This window comes from Suricata suricatta, chromosome 9 (assembly GCF_006229205.1).
Source record: "Suricata suricatta isolate VVHF042 chromosome 9, meerkat_22Aug2017_6uvM2_HiC, whole genome shotgun sequence".
Taxonomy (NCBI): domain Eukaryota; kingdom Metazoa; phylum Chordata; class Mammalia; order Carnivora; family Herpestidae; genus Suricata; species Suricata suricatta.
Window position 1 is genome coordinate 9,800,741 of NC_043708.1, and position 15,239 is coordinate 9,815,979.

General features: G+C 55.6%; 1 protein-coding gene across 1 annotated transcript in view; it reads left to right on the forward strand.

Moving 5' to 3' along the window:
* PRIMA1 (proline rich membrane anchor 1) overlaps nucleotides 1-15,239 on the forward strand; it is a 62,313-nt gene that overhangs the window by 35,007 nt on the left and 12,067 nt on the right. Inside the window, exon 4 of the mRNA XM_029951523.1 lies at nucleotides 9,487-9,616. Within this exon, the coding sequence (XP_029807383.1) occupies nucleotides 9,487-9,616 (130 nt within the window). The remainder of the gene's footprint in view (nucleotides 1-9,486; nucleotides 9,617-15,239) is intronic.

Sequence of the window (15,239 nt, forward strand, 5' to 3'; positions counted from 1 at the left end):
GCACTTATCTGGTGACTACTGATTTCGTGTCCATTCTCCACTAGACTGGAAGCATCAGGAGGGCAGGGTCCCTGTTCTCTTTCACTGGCCCTCTTATCCCCGGTCCGCAGGTCAATGCAGGCACCTCACAGAGTGGGCTCTTAGCAGGTACGAGTGAGTGAATGGACCGGCACGCGAATGGTGGGAGTCAGGGCGGGGGGCACTGAGGCTGGGCTCCGGTGGTCACCCAGGGCTTCGCCAATGCGGCACCATCCTGTCCCTTCCGCAGTGTTCTGAAGAGTCTGGACCTTCTAGGTCACGGTGCATCAGCAGCCCTGGGTAGGAAGAGGCCTGGCAGATTGGGGTGGGGGGGGCGTTCCCCAGGGCAAGGAACAGAGAAAGGATGGATTGCAGCTACTAAAAACGAAGAAGGCTGTTGAGTAACAAGTCCTGGCCATACGGAGCCTCACAAGGAGTGCTGTTGGGCAAGGCACGGGGGGGGGGGGGGAAGGGGCGAAGAGGGGGGTCCTGCAGTCCTGCAGTCACCACCAGAAGCGTAATTAATGGCACTGGGCAGTGGCCTGCTGTTCGGGCTCCTGCCCCAGCCTCCTCCCAGATCTCTCCCTCGAATCAGGAAAAGCTGTGGCCGCCCCCGCCAGGGAGACTGAAACCGATTCATAATTTTCCTTTCCTAATTAGGCACGGGAATGATGGAGACAGTGATTAATAGTGTATTGGGGTGTTTTTTTTAAATGCCCCCCTCAGGAGCCGAGCCTGAGAACAGTGTCCTTGATGATCAGCCACCACACTGCCACCACGCTGGGCTCCGTGCCCAGCACGTCAGGCAGAAATAAATAAATCAGAGAAGTGAGTGTCCCGTGGCGCTCGGGCAACAGGCTGGGAATCACAGATGGAAAGGTGTGGAGCCCCTCACCGGGGCTGCGGCGGCGGGAGCAGAGAGGCTGGGGTGCCAGGACCTTTCCGTGGGGCTGCCCCCTCTCATCCACCCTGTAGGCCTCTGCTGAAATATCACCTCCTCAAAGAGGCTTCCCTGATGCCCAGGGTGACACCCACGATCCCTTTCCACACATGGCATCAGTCCCTCCATGTGACCCTGTCTCGGTTTGTCCGGGGCATGTCTTTCCACAGTCTGGAGCCATTCCTGGACCTGCATGCTGGTTTTGGTCTGGGTAGCGGTGGTAGGTCGGCCCTGGGACCAGCGGTCTGGGTTCAGATCCCAGCTTGACCACCTGCCTGAGTGAAGTTGGACACCTTCGCGAACCATTTCCTCCTCCGGTCCGGTGCTGTACGCACCCCCTGGGCTCACCGCGACTCCCTGCCCGGCCCTCCCTTCATCACACACCGTGGGGGAAACCGTCCTGCCCTCCGTGGTCCCGGGCAGCTGGAGGTGGCTGGGCTGAAAGCTCCACCAGCTAGCTGTGCATAATTGCTATTTCCGTTTCCTCTCCCCACATTCTCGCTTAAATGGTCCCACCAGGCTTCCTCCACCAGTGCCCCACAACCGCCTCTGCAGGGTCAACGGTGACCGCCGTGTTGCTCCATCCAGCACTGGCTCTCAGTCCTGTGGCGTTTGCCCATCTGTCGGCTGCAGTGGACACAGCTGACCGCCACCCCCCTCCTTCTCGTTCCTCCCCAACCTGCTGCAGGACGCCCCATCGTCTTGAGCACCTCCCCAACCCTGCCCGTCCTTGCTGGCCTCTCTTCCCGGCCTCCTCTGTTCTCGGCCTCTTTACATGGAGGGGCCCCAGGGTTCAGGCCTGACCTTCTTCTCGGCTCACACTGTGCTCCCACACTTGGCGATCTCAGGGCTGGGTGCTGACAGCTCCCAGGTTCAGGCCCCCAGCTACGGGCTTGGTTCTCAACCCAGAATCTGCTGCCTGCTCGCCGTCTCCCTTGGGGTGTGATGGGATCGTCAGACTTCACTCCAGTCCGCACACCCAGCAGCCCACCCGGCCCTGGCCTTCCCCGTCGGTGTCGGCAGCTCCCTCCTTCCACCTGCTCAGAATCACATTTCATTCTTCTCTGACGCTCACGCACACACCCACATTTCCATGCACTCAACCTTCTGGAAGTATCCAAAATTCACTCTTTCTCCCTCCTACCACTGCTGACCTCCATCTGAGCCATTGTCCTCTCTGTCCTGGGCCATTGGCAGTGACCTCGCAGCTTCCCACACTCTGCCACCCTACCATGTGCATGCGTGTGCACACGCACACATATGTGGATGTGTGTGCACATGCACACACACAATCTACTCTAAACAGAGTGATGGAGCCAACATGTAAGTCAGACCTGACTGCCTTCCCTTCCACGCCCACACCTGGCACCTCATTTCTCAGAGTAAAAGCCCAAACCCTTCGGTCTCCTCTGTCCTTCCCTTGGTGGCTTCATCCGGCCACACGGGCCTCGTTGGTGGTCTTCAGACATGCCAAGCCCCCGCTGACCCCAGGGCCTTTGCTTTGGCTCTTCCCCCAGGTAGATGTGTGATAACCCCCTTACCAAATCCCCGTCTATGCTCACATGTCACCCCTTGAAGCCATGTGGCTGCCCTAGTTAACACCACAACCCCCCATCTGCCCCCCAGCACCGTCAGCCCCCCAAAGCTGCCCTGTTTAGGGGAACAAAAGCACATGGCTGTGTCCTTGAGAAAAAGAGGCCTTTCTTTTTCCGTGCTTCTCCTTTAGCAGCAAGGAGACCGCTTGGGAAGCCCCCGCAGACTTTTCCTCTCGTGTCTTTGGCCAGACCTGCAGGATATGTGCACCTCCGAACCAGTTGGGGGCAGAAGGACTGGAAGGCCTGTCCATGGAAAACACACCTGGAATTAGGAAGACTCCCAGAGGGACTCTGTACCGTACCCAAAGCCTGAGCCAGATTCCCATCGGCAGAGAAGGGGTGGAGCCCCCCAGTGCCCTCAATCCAAGGTGCCCGTGATTGCTGTTTCCATCGGGAGCAACTCCAGAGACTTTTCTTTCCAGAAATGGACATTTACTTCAGAGGTTGGCATAGAGTCCCAAGATCCCATCTTGTATCTGTGGTCCTAGAGTCCGGCCATACAGTCTGGCACCTTCATGGCGGGAGATGAGTGAGCGGCCCCACACCCAGGCTGGCCCGCATGGGAGGGTGGACGCCCCTGGCACAGGCCTCCCCGTGGATGCCCTGTGCCCATGAATGGATGGCAGTGGGCTGAGTCGGCCCCTTGTGCTCCGGAGACAATGGGCTCTGTGTGGGGGTGGGAGGTGGGGGAGGAGGCCGCCCTATACCCCCTCCTTCCACAGCAGGGCTGGGGACACCGAGGCAGGGGCAGGGAAGGGGCCGTCAGCCACGAAGGAACTTCTGAGAACCCGTGTCCTTCACGGTCCCCAGGGGCAGGACCTAAGGCAGGGCTGAGGTGTGAGGGTCTGCTCCTCCCTTCCTCCCCTCCTTTGAGCCTCAGCGTCCTCCTTTGTCCAAAGCACTCATGAAATAGGTTCTGCTGCCACATGAATGTGTGAGCAAAGCTCCGGGACCCCTCGCTGTCCTCAGGAGCTGCACAGACCAGCGGGGCTTTGGGTGAGCAGGCAGAGGCAGGGTGGAGGGTGGATGCCTCGTAAACACTCTCCGGAGCTTCCGCAACCGGTACGTGTGTTGTCCCGACGGCTGGACAGCATCCTCACGCCCCTTCCTGTGGGCAAGAGGGCGCGGAACAGAAAGGGATCCCCACCCCCCAAGGGCCAGCTGTGCCAGAAGGCTGTCCCTTGGAGCTGGGCGCATCCCCGCCCCGACCACAGTGAAGGCCAGTTCAGTGCGCTGACATTTCAGCCCTGAAGGGGCGGTCAGGGAACTGCAAAAGCAGCCTGGGTAGGAGTCACCGAAGACTTTGAAAGTTAGGAGAGAAGTCTGATGTGGCCCCAGAGGCCCACGGAAGGCCCATCATGTCACAGCTGTGCCTGGCACTCAGGCTGTACTTGAGAAACCAGGAGCTGTGGGGGTGAGTGGCTGGCCACCCGAGGTGGTCACACTCAGGGTCAAGAGATTGAGCCACAGGTACATCGTAGACTCCGTCTCACAAGAGATAAAATCATGTTAAAACAAAGGCCATGGCTATAACTCCCTTCTTCCGGGAACCACTGGAAGATATCTTGCAAAACCCAGTTGTCCCCACCCTGCTTGCCATCCCCTTGGTTCGTTGACACCCTGCTCAGGACCCTCCGTCCGTCAGGCATCTTCTGTGCATAGCTGGCAAGGAGGCAGAAGCGGCTGGTTCCCCCCCCGCATGTATGCGTTCACTCAGCCCTGAGTGCTGTCCGAGGCACGCCTGGATCCAGATCTTGATTGGTCCGCTAGCCGTGTGCCTCAGTCACCCCAGTTACGTAGGGGGATGTCCGTGGGCTCTGCACCGTCGTGGCCTGGAGTGTGCCTCGGCCTTGGTGCTCCGCAGATGAGCATGGCTGTTCCCAGACTCTGGAGAGCCCTGCCTCCGCTGTGTCCTCTGATGGTCACAAGAACCCGCGAGCAACGCAGGGAGGACACGGGTCACCGAGAGCGCACACGGGGCCCGCTGACCTCCCACGGCTCCTCTGTGGCGCTGGGCCCCGAGCCTGTGGAAATCTCGTCGGTCAGTGCAGGCTCCTTGATACCGTTCAGACGGGCACGTTCGCAGCTCCCTGACCCCAGCTGCTGCTTTTCCAGACACTTGCACGGGGCGTGGGGGCATCTGGACCTCTTTTCCGTCTCGTCTCTAGCACTTGCCACACGTGTAATTAAACATTCCCTGTGGATTTCCTTACATGCTGTTAGCTTTCTCCCCTCTTCCGGAAGCTCCCTTGGGAGAGATCTCTGTCTTGGTCACTCCCTGGACTCTCAGCTCCAGCTCCCCGACTTAGCCAGATGCCCTGCTGGCATCTCCCTTCCGGGACCCCTCTTTGCAATCTCTCGGGCAGTCAGCTGGAGCAGCCCGACTCCCTTCTTTGTTCCTTGTTCTGGAGAGATCGCTGTCTTCTGTTGCCTTGAGGTCTGCTATTTTGAAAACCATCGCTGAATGTACTTGGTATTTTTTTTAGATGTTTCAGGTGTGTGTGTGTAGGGGGTGGGAGGCAAATCTGGCCCTGTTGCTGCATCTTGGCCAGAAGCAGAGGTCCTGAATGTGTTTTAATGAGGCATTTCTTTACTGAAAAGAAAGCAGCTCTGTTGATAAAGCAAAAACAGCCTGGTGGCCCTCTATTGCATCCTCCACTGAGTCCTCCGGTTGCCACTTTTTTTTAATAGTTTTTAAATGTTTTTTATATATTTTTGAGAGGCAGAGAGAGACAGCACAAGCAGGGGAGGGTCAGAGAGAGAGGGAGGTAGAATCTGAGGCAGACTCCAGGCTCTGAGCTGTCACCACAGAGCCCGACGTGGGGCTCAAACCCACGAACCGTGAGTTCATGACTTGAGCTGAAGCCAGACGCTCAACCGACTGAGCCACCCAGGTGCCCTGCCACTTTTTTTTTATGTTTATTTTTGAGAGAGAGAGAGAGACAGAGACAGAGAGAGAGACAGAGAAAGTCCAAGAAGGGGAGGGGCAGAGAGAGAGAGGGAGACACAGAATTCGAAGCAGGTTCCAGGCTCTGAGCTGTCGGCACAGAGCCTGACACAGGGTTCGAACTCACGGAACTGTGAGATCATGACCTGAGCCAAAGTCAGACGCTTAACTGACTGAGCCACCCAGGCGCGCCTCTGGTTGCCACTTTACAGACGTCAGGAGTGTTTAATGAATACAGCAGACGGAGCCTTACTGAGTCCCAGGAGAGAGGGCATTTCGACCCCTCAGTGGTCATGACCGCTGCGGCCTTTCTGTCAGTATTGGCAGAATCTTGGCCACCAGCCAGGGGGCAGCGTGCTGGAGGGGGCAGAGCTCCAGCAGCTTCATGTCTGGGACCTCACACCCCGCTTGCCTCAGCTCCGCTGTCTGATCACCTGCCTCTCACAGACATCGCCCTCTCCCTTAATCCTTAGCACCAAATGGCCTCCTCTCCTCAGCCACTTATGACCTTCACCTTGCACATTAGCCAATCTGCATGTCTGGTCTCCTCTTGGAGCCTGCTGGCTGCTTGAGTGAGGCCACCAGATCTCAGCCAGCTCTGTAATGATCCCTGGGCAGCTGGCACCAGGCTTCCTAAAGGCACAGTTTCTACTGAACCAGCCTTGTGCTCCCAGCTCCTAGCATGGTGCCAGATACAGAGGGTTGGTAGCAAATGGTTGGTAGATCAATGAACAAACGGATGGACAGATGAATGAACGAATGAATGAGTACCTTCATGAGGCTATCTTCTCAAATACACACTATCGGTCTGCTCATGTGGTAAGCAGATCACATCTGCAGAGGAGTCCTGGCCGTACCAATAGGAAGGAAGTTTAGGCAGGAGCAGACCTGGACTGCAGCCCAGAGCCTGGGGTCCCAACCCTGGCCCCTGGGAAAGTTGCTTCTTGATCCCGGGGCCAGGGTTGAAATGATCCAGCTCCCACGTCCCTGATCCTTTCTAATGCAAAAAAAAATGACTGGAGCAAGGATAAATAAGGATGCATTCTTTGAACCCAAGAGCTGTTTTCTTGGCGGAATCCAAGATTCATGCTTTGGACTGGATTCACAAAGTACCTCCCTCTTTTTCATATCTATTACCTTTTTGTCTTGACTAGTTTCCCCACATGCCCTGCTGAATGATCTAGGAGGCCCTCCGTCCTAGGACGCTCTCCAATCTCCCCGTTTTCTGTATCAACGGTGTCTGAGAAAAGTAAGCAAGAAGGAAATCCCTACCTCATCACCAACGAATGTGAAGAACATCAAAAGAGGTTCTCTGAAATTTAGTCTCAAATTCCAGACGAGGTTTGGAGTCAACTCTTCTGTTTCCAGTTGATGGATTTTCTCATCAAAAGCCCCCTAATGGCATTCTACCTTGTTGGAGAGGGCGGGGCTGCCTCAGCTGAGAACACACTCTGGGCAGGTGTGTCCCAGGCCCCTGTGGGCCATCGGTGGGCTGCAAGTGTGAGGGTCCCCTAGGACTGCGCATGGCCCTTGGGACTTGCCCCGAGGTGTTACAGCCTGAGGTACAATTGACAGAAACCAAAATTGCTTCCCTTTGCAGTGAAAACAAGAAGGAGGCAAGCCCTTTGGGGTTGGGACCCCATGTATCTGGTTGCATTTCTGAGTGTCCTGCAGTGACCACATAGGGAAGACCTGGCCTTGATCTGTGCCGAGTCACCCTGGGAATATTCAGGGACACCCCAAAATGAGGACCCAGGTGGGGGGAAAGATTTTGTGTTTGATGCTTCCCCCAAAAATAAAAGCACTGAAGACATTCATCCTGGGAAATTTCCTTTACTTGATCTTAGAGTTTAGTCCTATTTTGAGGTCTGTATTCTATTGTTTCAGTGTTGGGGTTTCTAAAGGCCTGATCCCACCTGGCGGAGAGCACACTTGTGACTCAGTGACATCCTGGTCCCGGGCATTTCTCAGGAAGCGTTTCTGAATGCTTGGTTGTGTGAGGATCTGAGCCCCACATTCGGGACCTTGCGTTTGTTAAAGGGGCTTTAGCACCTGCTCCCTGTGAAGCCCCCCCCCCAGCCTGCATCCCCCTGCCCAGCCGCCGCAATGCCCCCTCCCCGCTTGTTCCTCTCTCCTAGTTCAAGAGTAAAAGCATTCTGGAAAACAAGAGTGGCAGGTCCTTGTGAAGTTACTCACATGCACCGTAGGACCCAGTGAGTCCACTCCCAGATATTTATCCAAGAAAAACATGAAAACATGTCTATACCATATATGCAAGTGATTATAGCAACTTTATTCACAAAAGCCAAAACCTGAAAACAGCCTAGTCCACCAGGGGTGACTGTGGTTTATTCCTGTGGTGGAACATCACCCAGAATCAAAGAGAAGGAACTACCGAAATTTGCAACAACTTGGATGAATCTCAAAAAAAATTGCTAAATAAAGGGAGCAAAACAAATACACACCGCATGATTCCATTTTATGACTTTCAAGAACAAGCAAAACTAATCTGTGATTTCAGAAAGCAGAATAGTGGTTGAGGCACCTGGACAGTGCAGTCAGTTAAGCACTGACTTCAGCTCAGGTCGTCACGGTTCCTGAGTTCGAGCCCTGCTTCAGGCTCTGTGCTGACAGCTCAGGGCCTGGAACCTGCTTCAGATTCTATATCTCCCTCTCTCTCTGCCCCTCCCTGCTCATGCTCTGTCTCTGCCTCTCTCTCTCTCAAAAATAAAGATTAAAAAAGAAATTTAGAAAGCAGAATAGTGGTTGCCTGCAGGGCAGGGGTTGACTGGAAGGAGACACAGAGGAACTTTCTGGGGCGATGGAAAAAATCTGCGTCGTGATAGAGGTGTGCCTTACACTGGCCAGCTCATTTGTCAAAGCCGATCAGACCACAGGCTTCAGATGGGCAGGAGTCACCATACGTAAATGACACCTTGATGATTATGACAACATCAGGAATAATGGTGATGACGGTGACGAAGCCCCCCATGCTGTCCTTTGGGAATCGTTCACGTGTTCCCCATGTTGTGCTGCACCCTGAAGGTGTCTGTGATTAAGTAGACACAGATCTAGGTCACTGTTTCGATTCCCTTTATATATAGTCATGGGTCTTGAAGACCTGCCCAAAGCTAGTAGTGTCTGTATATCTGTCCTTCCGTATGTCCCTCCCTCCTGCCCTCGCCAACTCCCCTTTCCCTCCCTCCCTCTCTCCCTCTGCCTTTTCTTTGGTAATTCGGGGTACTTCTTCCCAGTCGTCTCTGGACCTGTCAGAGCCATGTGATGTCTCTGCTTTTTCAGAAGAGTGAACCAGCTTTGCTGTGATCCTCATCTACACCAGCGCTGCCGTCTGCCCCCCTCAGCTGGTGCCAAGGGGGAGGACAGGGTCACCCCAAGGATCCCATGGAGATTCATGGCAAAAGGGGCCCCATGGCACCCAGAGTCAGATGCTTTGTCAGCAACAGACTTTTCCAAATTTTGGCCACCCGTGCAAATTGAGACTGCCGTAGGTACTCGCAATGTGGGCCGAAGCCAAGAAGGGGGACAGCCTACCTCTTAGAAGGAATCAGCTTACCAAACTGACATCGACGGGCCTCACCCACCCTGTGCCCTGTGAGCCCTGCTCCCCACCCCCACCCTCGGAGGAAGTGGATTTAATACCTCAACTGAGAGAATGAGATGCTCTGTTATTTTTCATGGGAAATTAAACCTGACCCTGCTGTCAGTTAGCTCATGCCAGGGGAGGATGGATGGCCCGGGGCTCAGCGCTTAACCCCTGCTGGGAGCACGGACCTGGCAGGGAGCCAGCCATGATGTCACCTGCCGCTGGGGTGGGGGCGGGGACAGCGGGACAGGTCAGGGAGCCTTCATTCCAGTGGCTGAAGGATGGTGAGGCCACCGCCAGTGTCACCCACCACGGTCCCCCTGTGACGTGGCCAGCGCCCGCTCATCCAGAGGACGCTCAGCCTGTTGCCTGTGTTTTGCAGCCCCCAACTCTCCCTCGTGCCCCGTGGAGGAAAGCTGGTGGTCAGGGCTGGTGATCGTCATCGCTGTATGCTGTGCCTCCCTGGTGTTTCTCACTGTGCTGGTCATCATTTGCTACAAAGCCATCAAAAGGTGAGTGCTCACCCAGCTCTGAGCCCTACGGGGGCACCGCCTGAGTGGGCGCTGCTCTGCCCACCCCATGCTTTTTTAAACCATAAAAATCGTCAAGCATTTAAAAAGCAGAATATATAACGAATATCCATCTTCCTTGAGCAAACATTGAATGAGCACCAGTTATATGCAGTCCCATTGCAGTGTGTGTGTGTGTGTGTGTGTGTGTGTGTGTGGTGACCCTATCTGGAAGTCACAGGTCCTGTGTTGGGAGCTCACTCAGGTTGCCTACCAGCAGAGTTTGGAAATGATCCGTGCAGGGTGGGTGCCTTGCAGTGGGAGCCACTGCAGGGAGGCGCCATGTTGGTTTGGAGCAAGAACTGGACTTCGGAGTCAGACCGAAATTCAGATCCCAGTTCAAACTGTGTGACCAGGAAGAAATCACTTTAACCTCTTTGGCCTCAGTTTCCCTATTTGTTGTGAGGAATGGTGATGCCCTTCTGTAAACAGCCGGCACACCACGTATGCTCCGCAGTGCCCGGCATACAGGAAGTGCTCACCGGGTCCTGCCCCAGCGTCCGTTGTCCCTGGAATTGCAGAGGCTGAGGAGCCCTGCTTCTCTGGGGTGGGGGGGGGGGGGAAGGATTTTGGGCAATGTGACACCGAAGCTGGGTTTGGGAGGATAAAGAGGAGTGTTTCCGGGGAGCCATAAATGATCCAAACAGCAAACTCTCAGGAACACTCGCTGTCGGTTCTGTAACTACCAACTCACTTCCCTTCCAGAGTGATTACCAGTCACCATCGCCTTGTCGGGTTGGGGTCTGAGGGCCGTATCGAGGGCCCTACGTGTGGTAGACTAGGGCATGCTGTGGATAGTACCCCCTGGCAGGAAGCACAGCAGCTCCAGCTAAGATCCCTTGACCTCCAGGCTCCAAAAAAACAAAACAAAACAAAACAAAACGCAATAGCCCCCAGGGACCTTCAGGGAAGATAGTTTAAAAGACAAACAAAAATATTGCAAGACGCCGAAGCGTCCTAGGCATTGTGTATAGATTTCTAATAAAGGTTTTGGAAATTCCGAAGGCTCAAAGTTCGGGGATCTATATTAAGAACAATCGTAACACCTGAAATATTTCGCTAGTTCTATGTGATTTCGCTTTAATGATTGAAAAGCAGAAAGAGTAACACATCAAGGTCAAAGTGTTAAAACAAATGCAGGGTGGGGCACGGAGGGCGAAGGGTTGTCACCAGGAGACAGCCCGGCAGCCTCCTGGTGGCCGGCGGAAGAGGCAGGACAGGGGGACGAGGGTCCAGGCACGGCAGCTCCACATGGACAGGCCAAGCCCCGGGATCTGCCTCCCAGCCAGGAGCCCCTTCAGCTCCTTGCTCTCAGGCCGTGACGCACTGTCCAAAAGCAGTGACCAATCCCAAGGGAGTACCTGTCGCGCAGTCTCTTCCACAGCCGGGGGTCGTGGCCTCACCCACATTCCCCCAGTTCATTCTTGTCACACTTTTTTCCGATCCGCTGCATTTTACATGCGAGGAAACTGAGGTTCAAAGGAAAAAAGAGGGGCTGCCCAGGATGGCATAACCGGGGAGCAGTGGACTCAGAATTGGAGCCCAGAACCTTGTGACTCCAAGTCCAGCCCTGACCATGGTTCCTGTACTATCTAGATACTATTCCAAGTATTGAGCTAAGAACAGACCTCAGTATTCCTGTCTGTCCTTCCTCAGGGGTGCCCGGGTACCTGGGGGGTGCCTGTGCTCCTTTGTGGACAGGAGGACAGATGGACAGAAAGTCCCTGCCATTCAAGGGGAGGCCCGGGCATTGGGAGGCTCCAGGGGCCACAGCCAGTCTATTTCCCTAGTATTTCATGGGTGCCTGCTGTGTGCCAGGCTCTGCAGGGGACAGAGACAGGTGAGAGGCAGGCTGTGCTGGCGGGCTGCTCCCTTGACCGCAGGGCGGCAGCGGGGTCAGATACATGCAAGGTGTTACAAGGCAGATGGCCAGTGAGGCTGTGGCCGTTTGCTGGCAGCCGGTCCCGGTGTCTGGAGGAGTCGTGATAAACTGATAAGGATGTACAGCGTTTGAGCAAAAGGCCTGCTGCAACGGGAGCAGTACCTGGACCCCTGTCCCCCTGTCCTGCCTCTTCCGCCGGCCACCAGGAGGCTGCCAGGCAGAGCAGGTAGGCACCAGGACACCAGGAAGCCCCTGGAACTTGGAAGATGAGGCTGGGGGGAGCCAGAGCCTGATGGGGGAGGCGCTTGTCCCACAAGGCTGAGCAGTTTGCCACGACTCAGGGAGCTGCCAGAGGTTTGGGAGGATGAGCCACCAGCCGACTTCCCGAGAGTGACGTCCTGTCCCGTCGAGGACGTCTTCCTCCTCCCCTGCCCCAAACTTCTGAAAAAACGTGCTGTCCGCTCCAACGTCAGGAGGGCAAGTGGAACACGTCAGGAGAACTGACATTAATAGCTGACTGTGGCAGTGTCGCCGGCTGTGGGCTGTGGCGTGCTAGGCTTTGTTTCAGTGGAGCTGGGGGTCTCCCAGGAAGGAAGGCGTGTGGGGGTGCCCCTTCACCTCCCCTCAGAGCAGCCTTTAGGGGCCTCCTGTCTGCCCTCTGGCCGCTTACACAGGCTCTGAGTTCTTGGTTCCTGGGTCAGGGGCCTGGAAAGACAGAACTCAAGGCACAGGGCTCAGGATACCCTTTCCAGGCATGTGGGCGGGGCTCCTTACAGGGTTGTAGGCGGGGATTCCTCCAGGGTGTGGGCGGGCTCTTTTCCAGGAATGTGGGCGGGGCTCCTTTCTAGGTTTGTGGACCAGGCTCCCCTCCAGGGGCGTGGGCGGGGCTTCCTTCAGAAGGATAGGATGGGCTCCTTTCCAGGAGTGTGGGCAGGGCTCCTAGGAGGGTGGGCGGGGCTCCTTCCAGGAGTGTGGGTGAATTTCTGGGAGCTAATGGTTCCTGTGAAGCACTCCAGGACTAGTAGCGGTGGGAGTGGTCAGTACCCCTACGACCAGGGCTAGGGAAGGAAATTGTGCCACTGGAACTAGGGAACCTAGAGAGCCCAAGACTCAAAAGACGGGCCGCTTAGCAGGATCTGTGCTTGGAACAGCTGGAGATGAGCCCCAAAACAGGAAAGGAAGAGGAGAAACACCCCAAATATTCTCCACGCTGCCTGGTCTCCTGAGCGTGCCTCTCATTAGCCAAACCCAAGGAGCAGGAGAGCCCAGGACCAGCACTGCAATGGGGGCGTCAGCCTCCCAGGGCACAGAGCAGGGAGAGAGGACGGAATGGGTGAGTGGGGACAGTAAAGAGAGCAGCACAGTCCCTGTCCCATATGCACCTGCACCGTGATCTGCATCCATTTTCTTCTGGGCAAGCCCCGGGACGTGGGGTGCAGACCCAGCCCTCTGCCCCTCCAGACCTCATAGTCCAGAAAGGGCATCTGGCATACACTGACAGATAGTCAGTGGCAGGAGGGGGCTCGGTTCACAGTCAAGTGGAGACAGAAATAGAGGCCAGCACTTCCCGAACTGGCCTGGAAGGAGGCCTGGGTGGGAGACGCTTCATGTTTGGGGGGAGGGGGAGGAGGCAGCCCATGTTACAGCCGCGGAGGAGAGCAAATGCCCCCCACTGCTGACCGAGCTGACCTCCGCTGGGGGCTGTAAGAGATAGCATCGCGCAAGCGAGCTGTCTGTCTGCATTTTTCTCCACAGTCAATGGAGGATTTCTTGCCCACGGCCAATTCCTTTTGGTTAATAATTCATTTGAAACATGCCTTTTCTCTCAGGAAACAAAAGCATTTCATGTCACTGTAAAACCATTAAAAGGAAAAATCAGTGATAAACCCGGCTCTTTTTTTAACTCTCACAGCCTGGAGTCCCTAGAGGATGATTTCTGAGAGATCTTTGTGAATGGCCCCAACGCAGCCTTGGGGAGCCAGATTGCTGGGAGGATGGTTCTAGAATCAGCTGGGGTAGGAAGGTGGTTCTGGAGATGCTAGCTTGGCTTGACATCTGGGGTGCAAGCCTCTGCAGGGATGGGAGGAGACAGGAGCAGGTGCAGAAGCAGCACACCTCTGTGCCTTCGCTGGGCGTGACCTTGGGGGAACGCAGGAGGTCTAGTCAGCACTTCCTACACACAGACTTAGCGAATCAGACTGCATCCTGTGACTCACCGCACCCACCGTATGTCCCAACCCTGTGCTGGGTGACATGGTGCTGGGGGGTGGGGGCTCCCGGGCGGGGAGCCCTAGGAGAGGCCCCTCACCCAGACCTGGGGCCCTGAGAGGTTTCTTGGAAGGGGGAAGGATGGGCGTTAACCAGACCAAGGGGCTGGAAAGGGGAGTTGCTCACAGTGGGACCTGCACATGCAGTGGATCCCGGGTCCCCTGCCCATGACCCCAAACTCTGCGGGTCCCCAGCCATGGGAGCCCACACAGCTTGCATTTTGGTGGCCTCCCTGACGTGAGCTGGCTGTGAGCAGCTTCTTCACTCACAGCTGCAGGATGATCGAGCCCCAGAGGCTTGGGTGCTCTATACCCTTGTGCCCCTCCCCGGGCCTCCTCCCCACCCCCGCCCCCAGGCCTGGCATGCACCTGGCATCGGACAGCCTGGGGTTGTTAAAAGAACCCGGGACTGGGAGTCCAGAGCTCTGAGCTCTGTTTCCAGCCTCAGCCCAGCCTGTTTCTCTTAGCTGTAAAAGGAGGGTCCTCTAAGTCTCTGTCCAGCTCCTGAGCCTTTATTTCCATCCCTAGATGGCAAAGAGGATGGCCATGAAGGCACTCCACGCCTCTGAGGTGTAAATGCTGACGGAAATGCTTGCCAAGGGCTAGGCCAGGTAGCAGGGCCATGCTTGGCCCAGGGGCTTTGTCGTGGAGTAGGTGCTTCAGGCACAGTCCCTGCGCTCAATGCACACACCTCCTGTGGGGAGGAGAGGGTATTGCTCAGACCACCCTCGGAAGGACCATGTATTATAGTCAGAGAGGAGTATCGGACGGGACTACCAAGGAACGCCCCAGTGGCTCAGTCAGTTAATCCTCCCGACTTCCGTCAGGTCATGATCTCACAATTTGTGAGTTCAAGCTCCGAGTTGGGCTCCGTGCTGACAGCTCAGAGCCTGGAGCCTGCTTCGGATTCTGTGTCTGCCCCTCCCCTGCTCATGCTGTCTCTCTCTCTGTCTCTCTCTCAAAAGTGAATAAGCGTTAAAAAAAACTTTTTTAATATCAAATGTGCCACAAGCCTGTTAAGAAAAACGGCAGCCCCTTAACTGCCCCCCAAGTCACATTCTTGAGAGGCAGTCGCTTCTGGGTGTCAGCTCTCTTCTGGTATTTCCCTCCATAGTCATCTTCTTTTTTTAAAAAAAAAAAAGTTTATTTATTTACTTTGAGAGAGAGAGAGCAAGGGAAGGGCAGAGAGAGAGAGAGAGAGAGGGAGAGAGAATCCCAAGCAGGCTCCACTGTCAGTGCAGAGCCCGACACGGGGCTTGAACTCATGAACCATGAGATCATGACCTGAGCCGGAATCAAGAGTCTGATGCTTACCTGAGCCACCCAGGCGCCCCTCTCCATATTCTAAGTGATGTGTATACCGCTATGAGAAGTTTTGTCCAATTTCACACATTATCTGTTGACTTTCCAGTCTGGA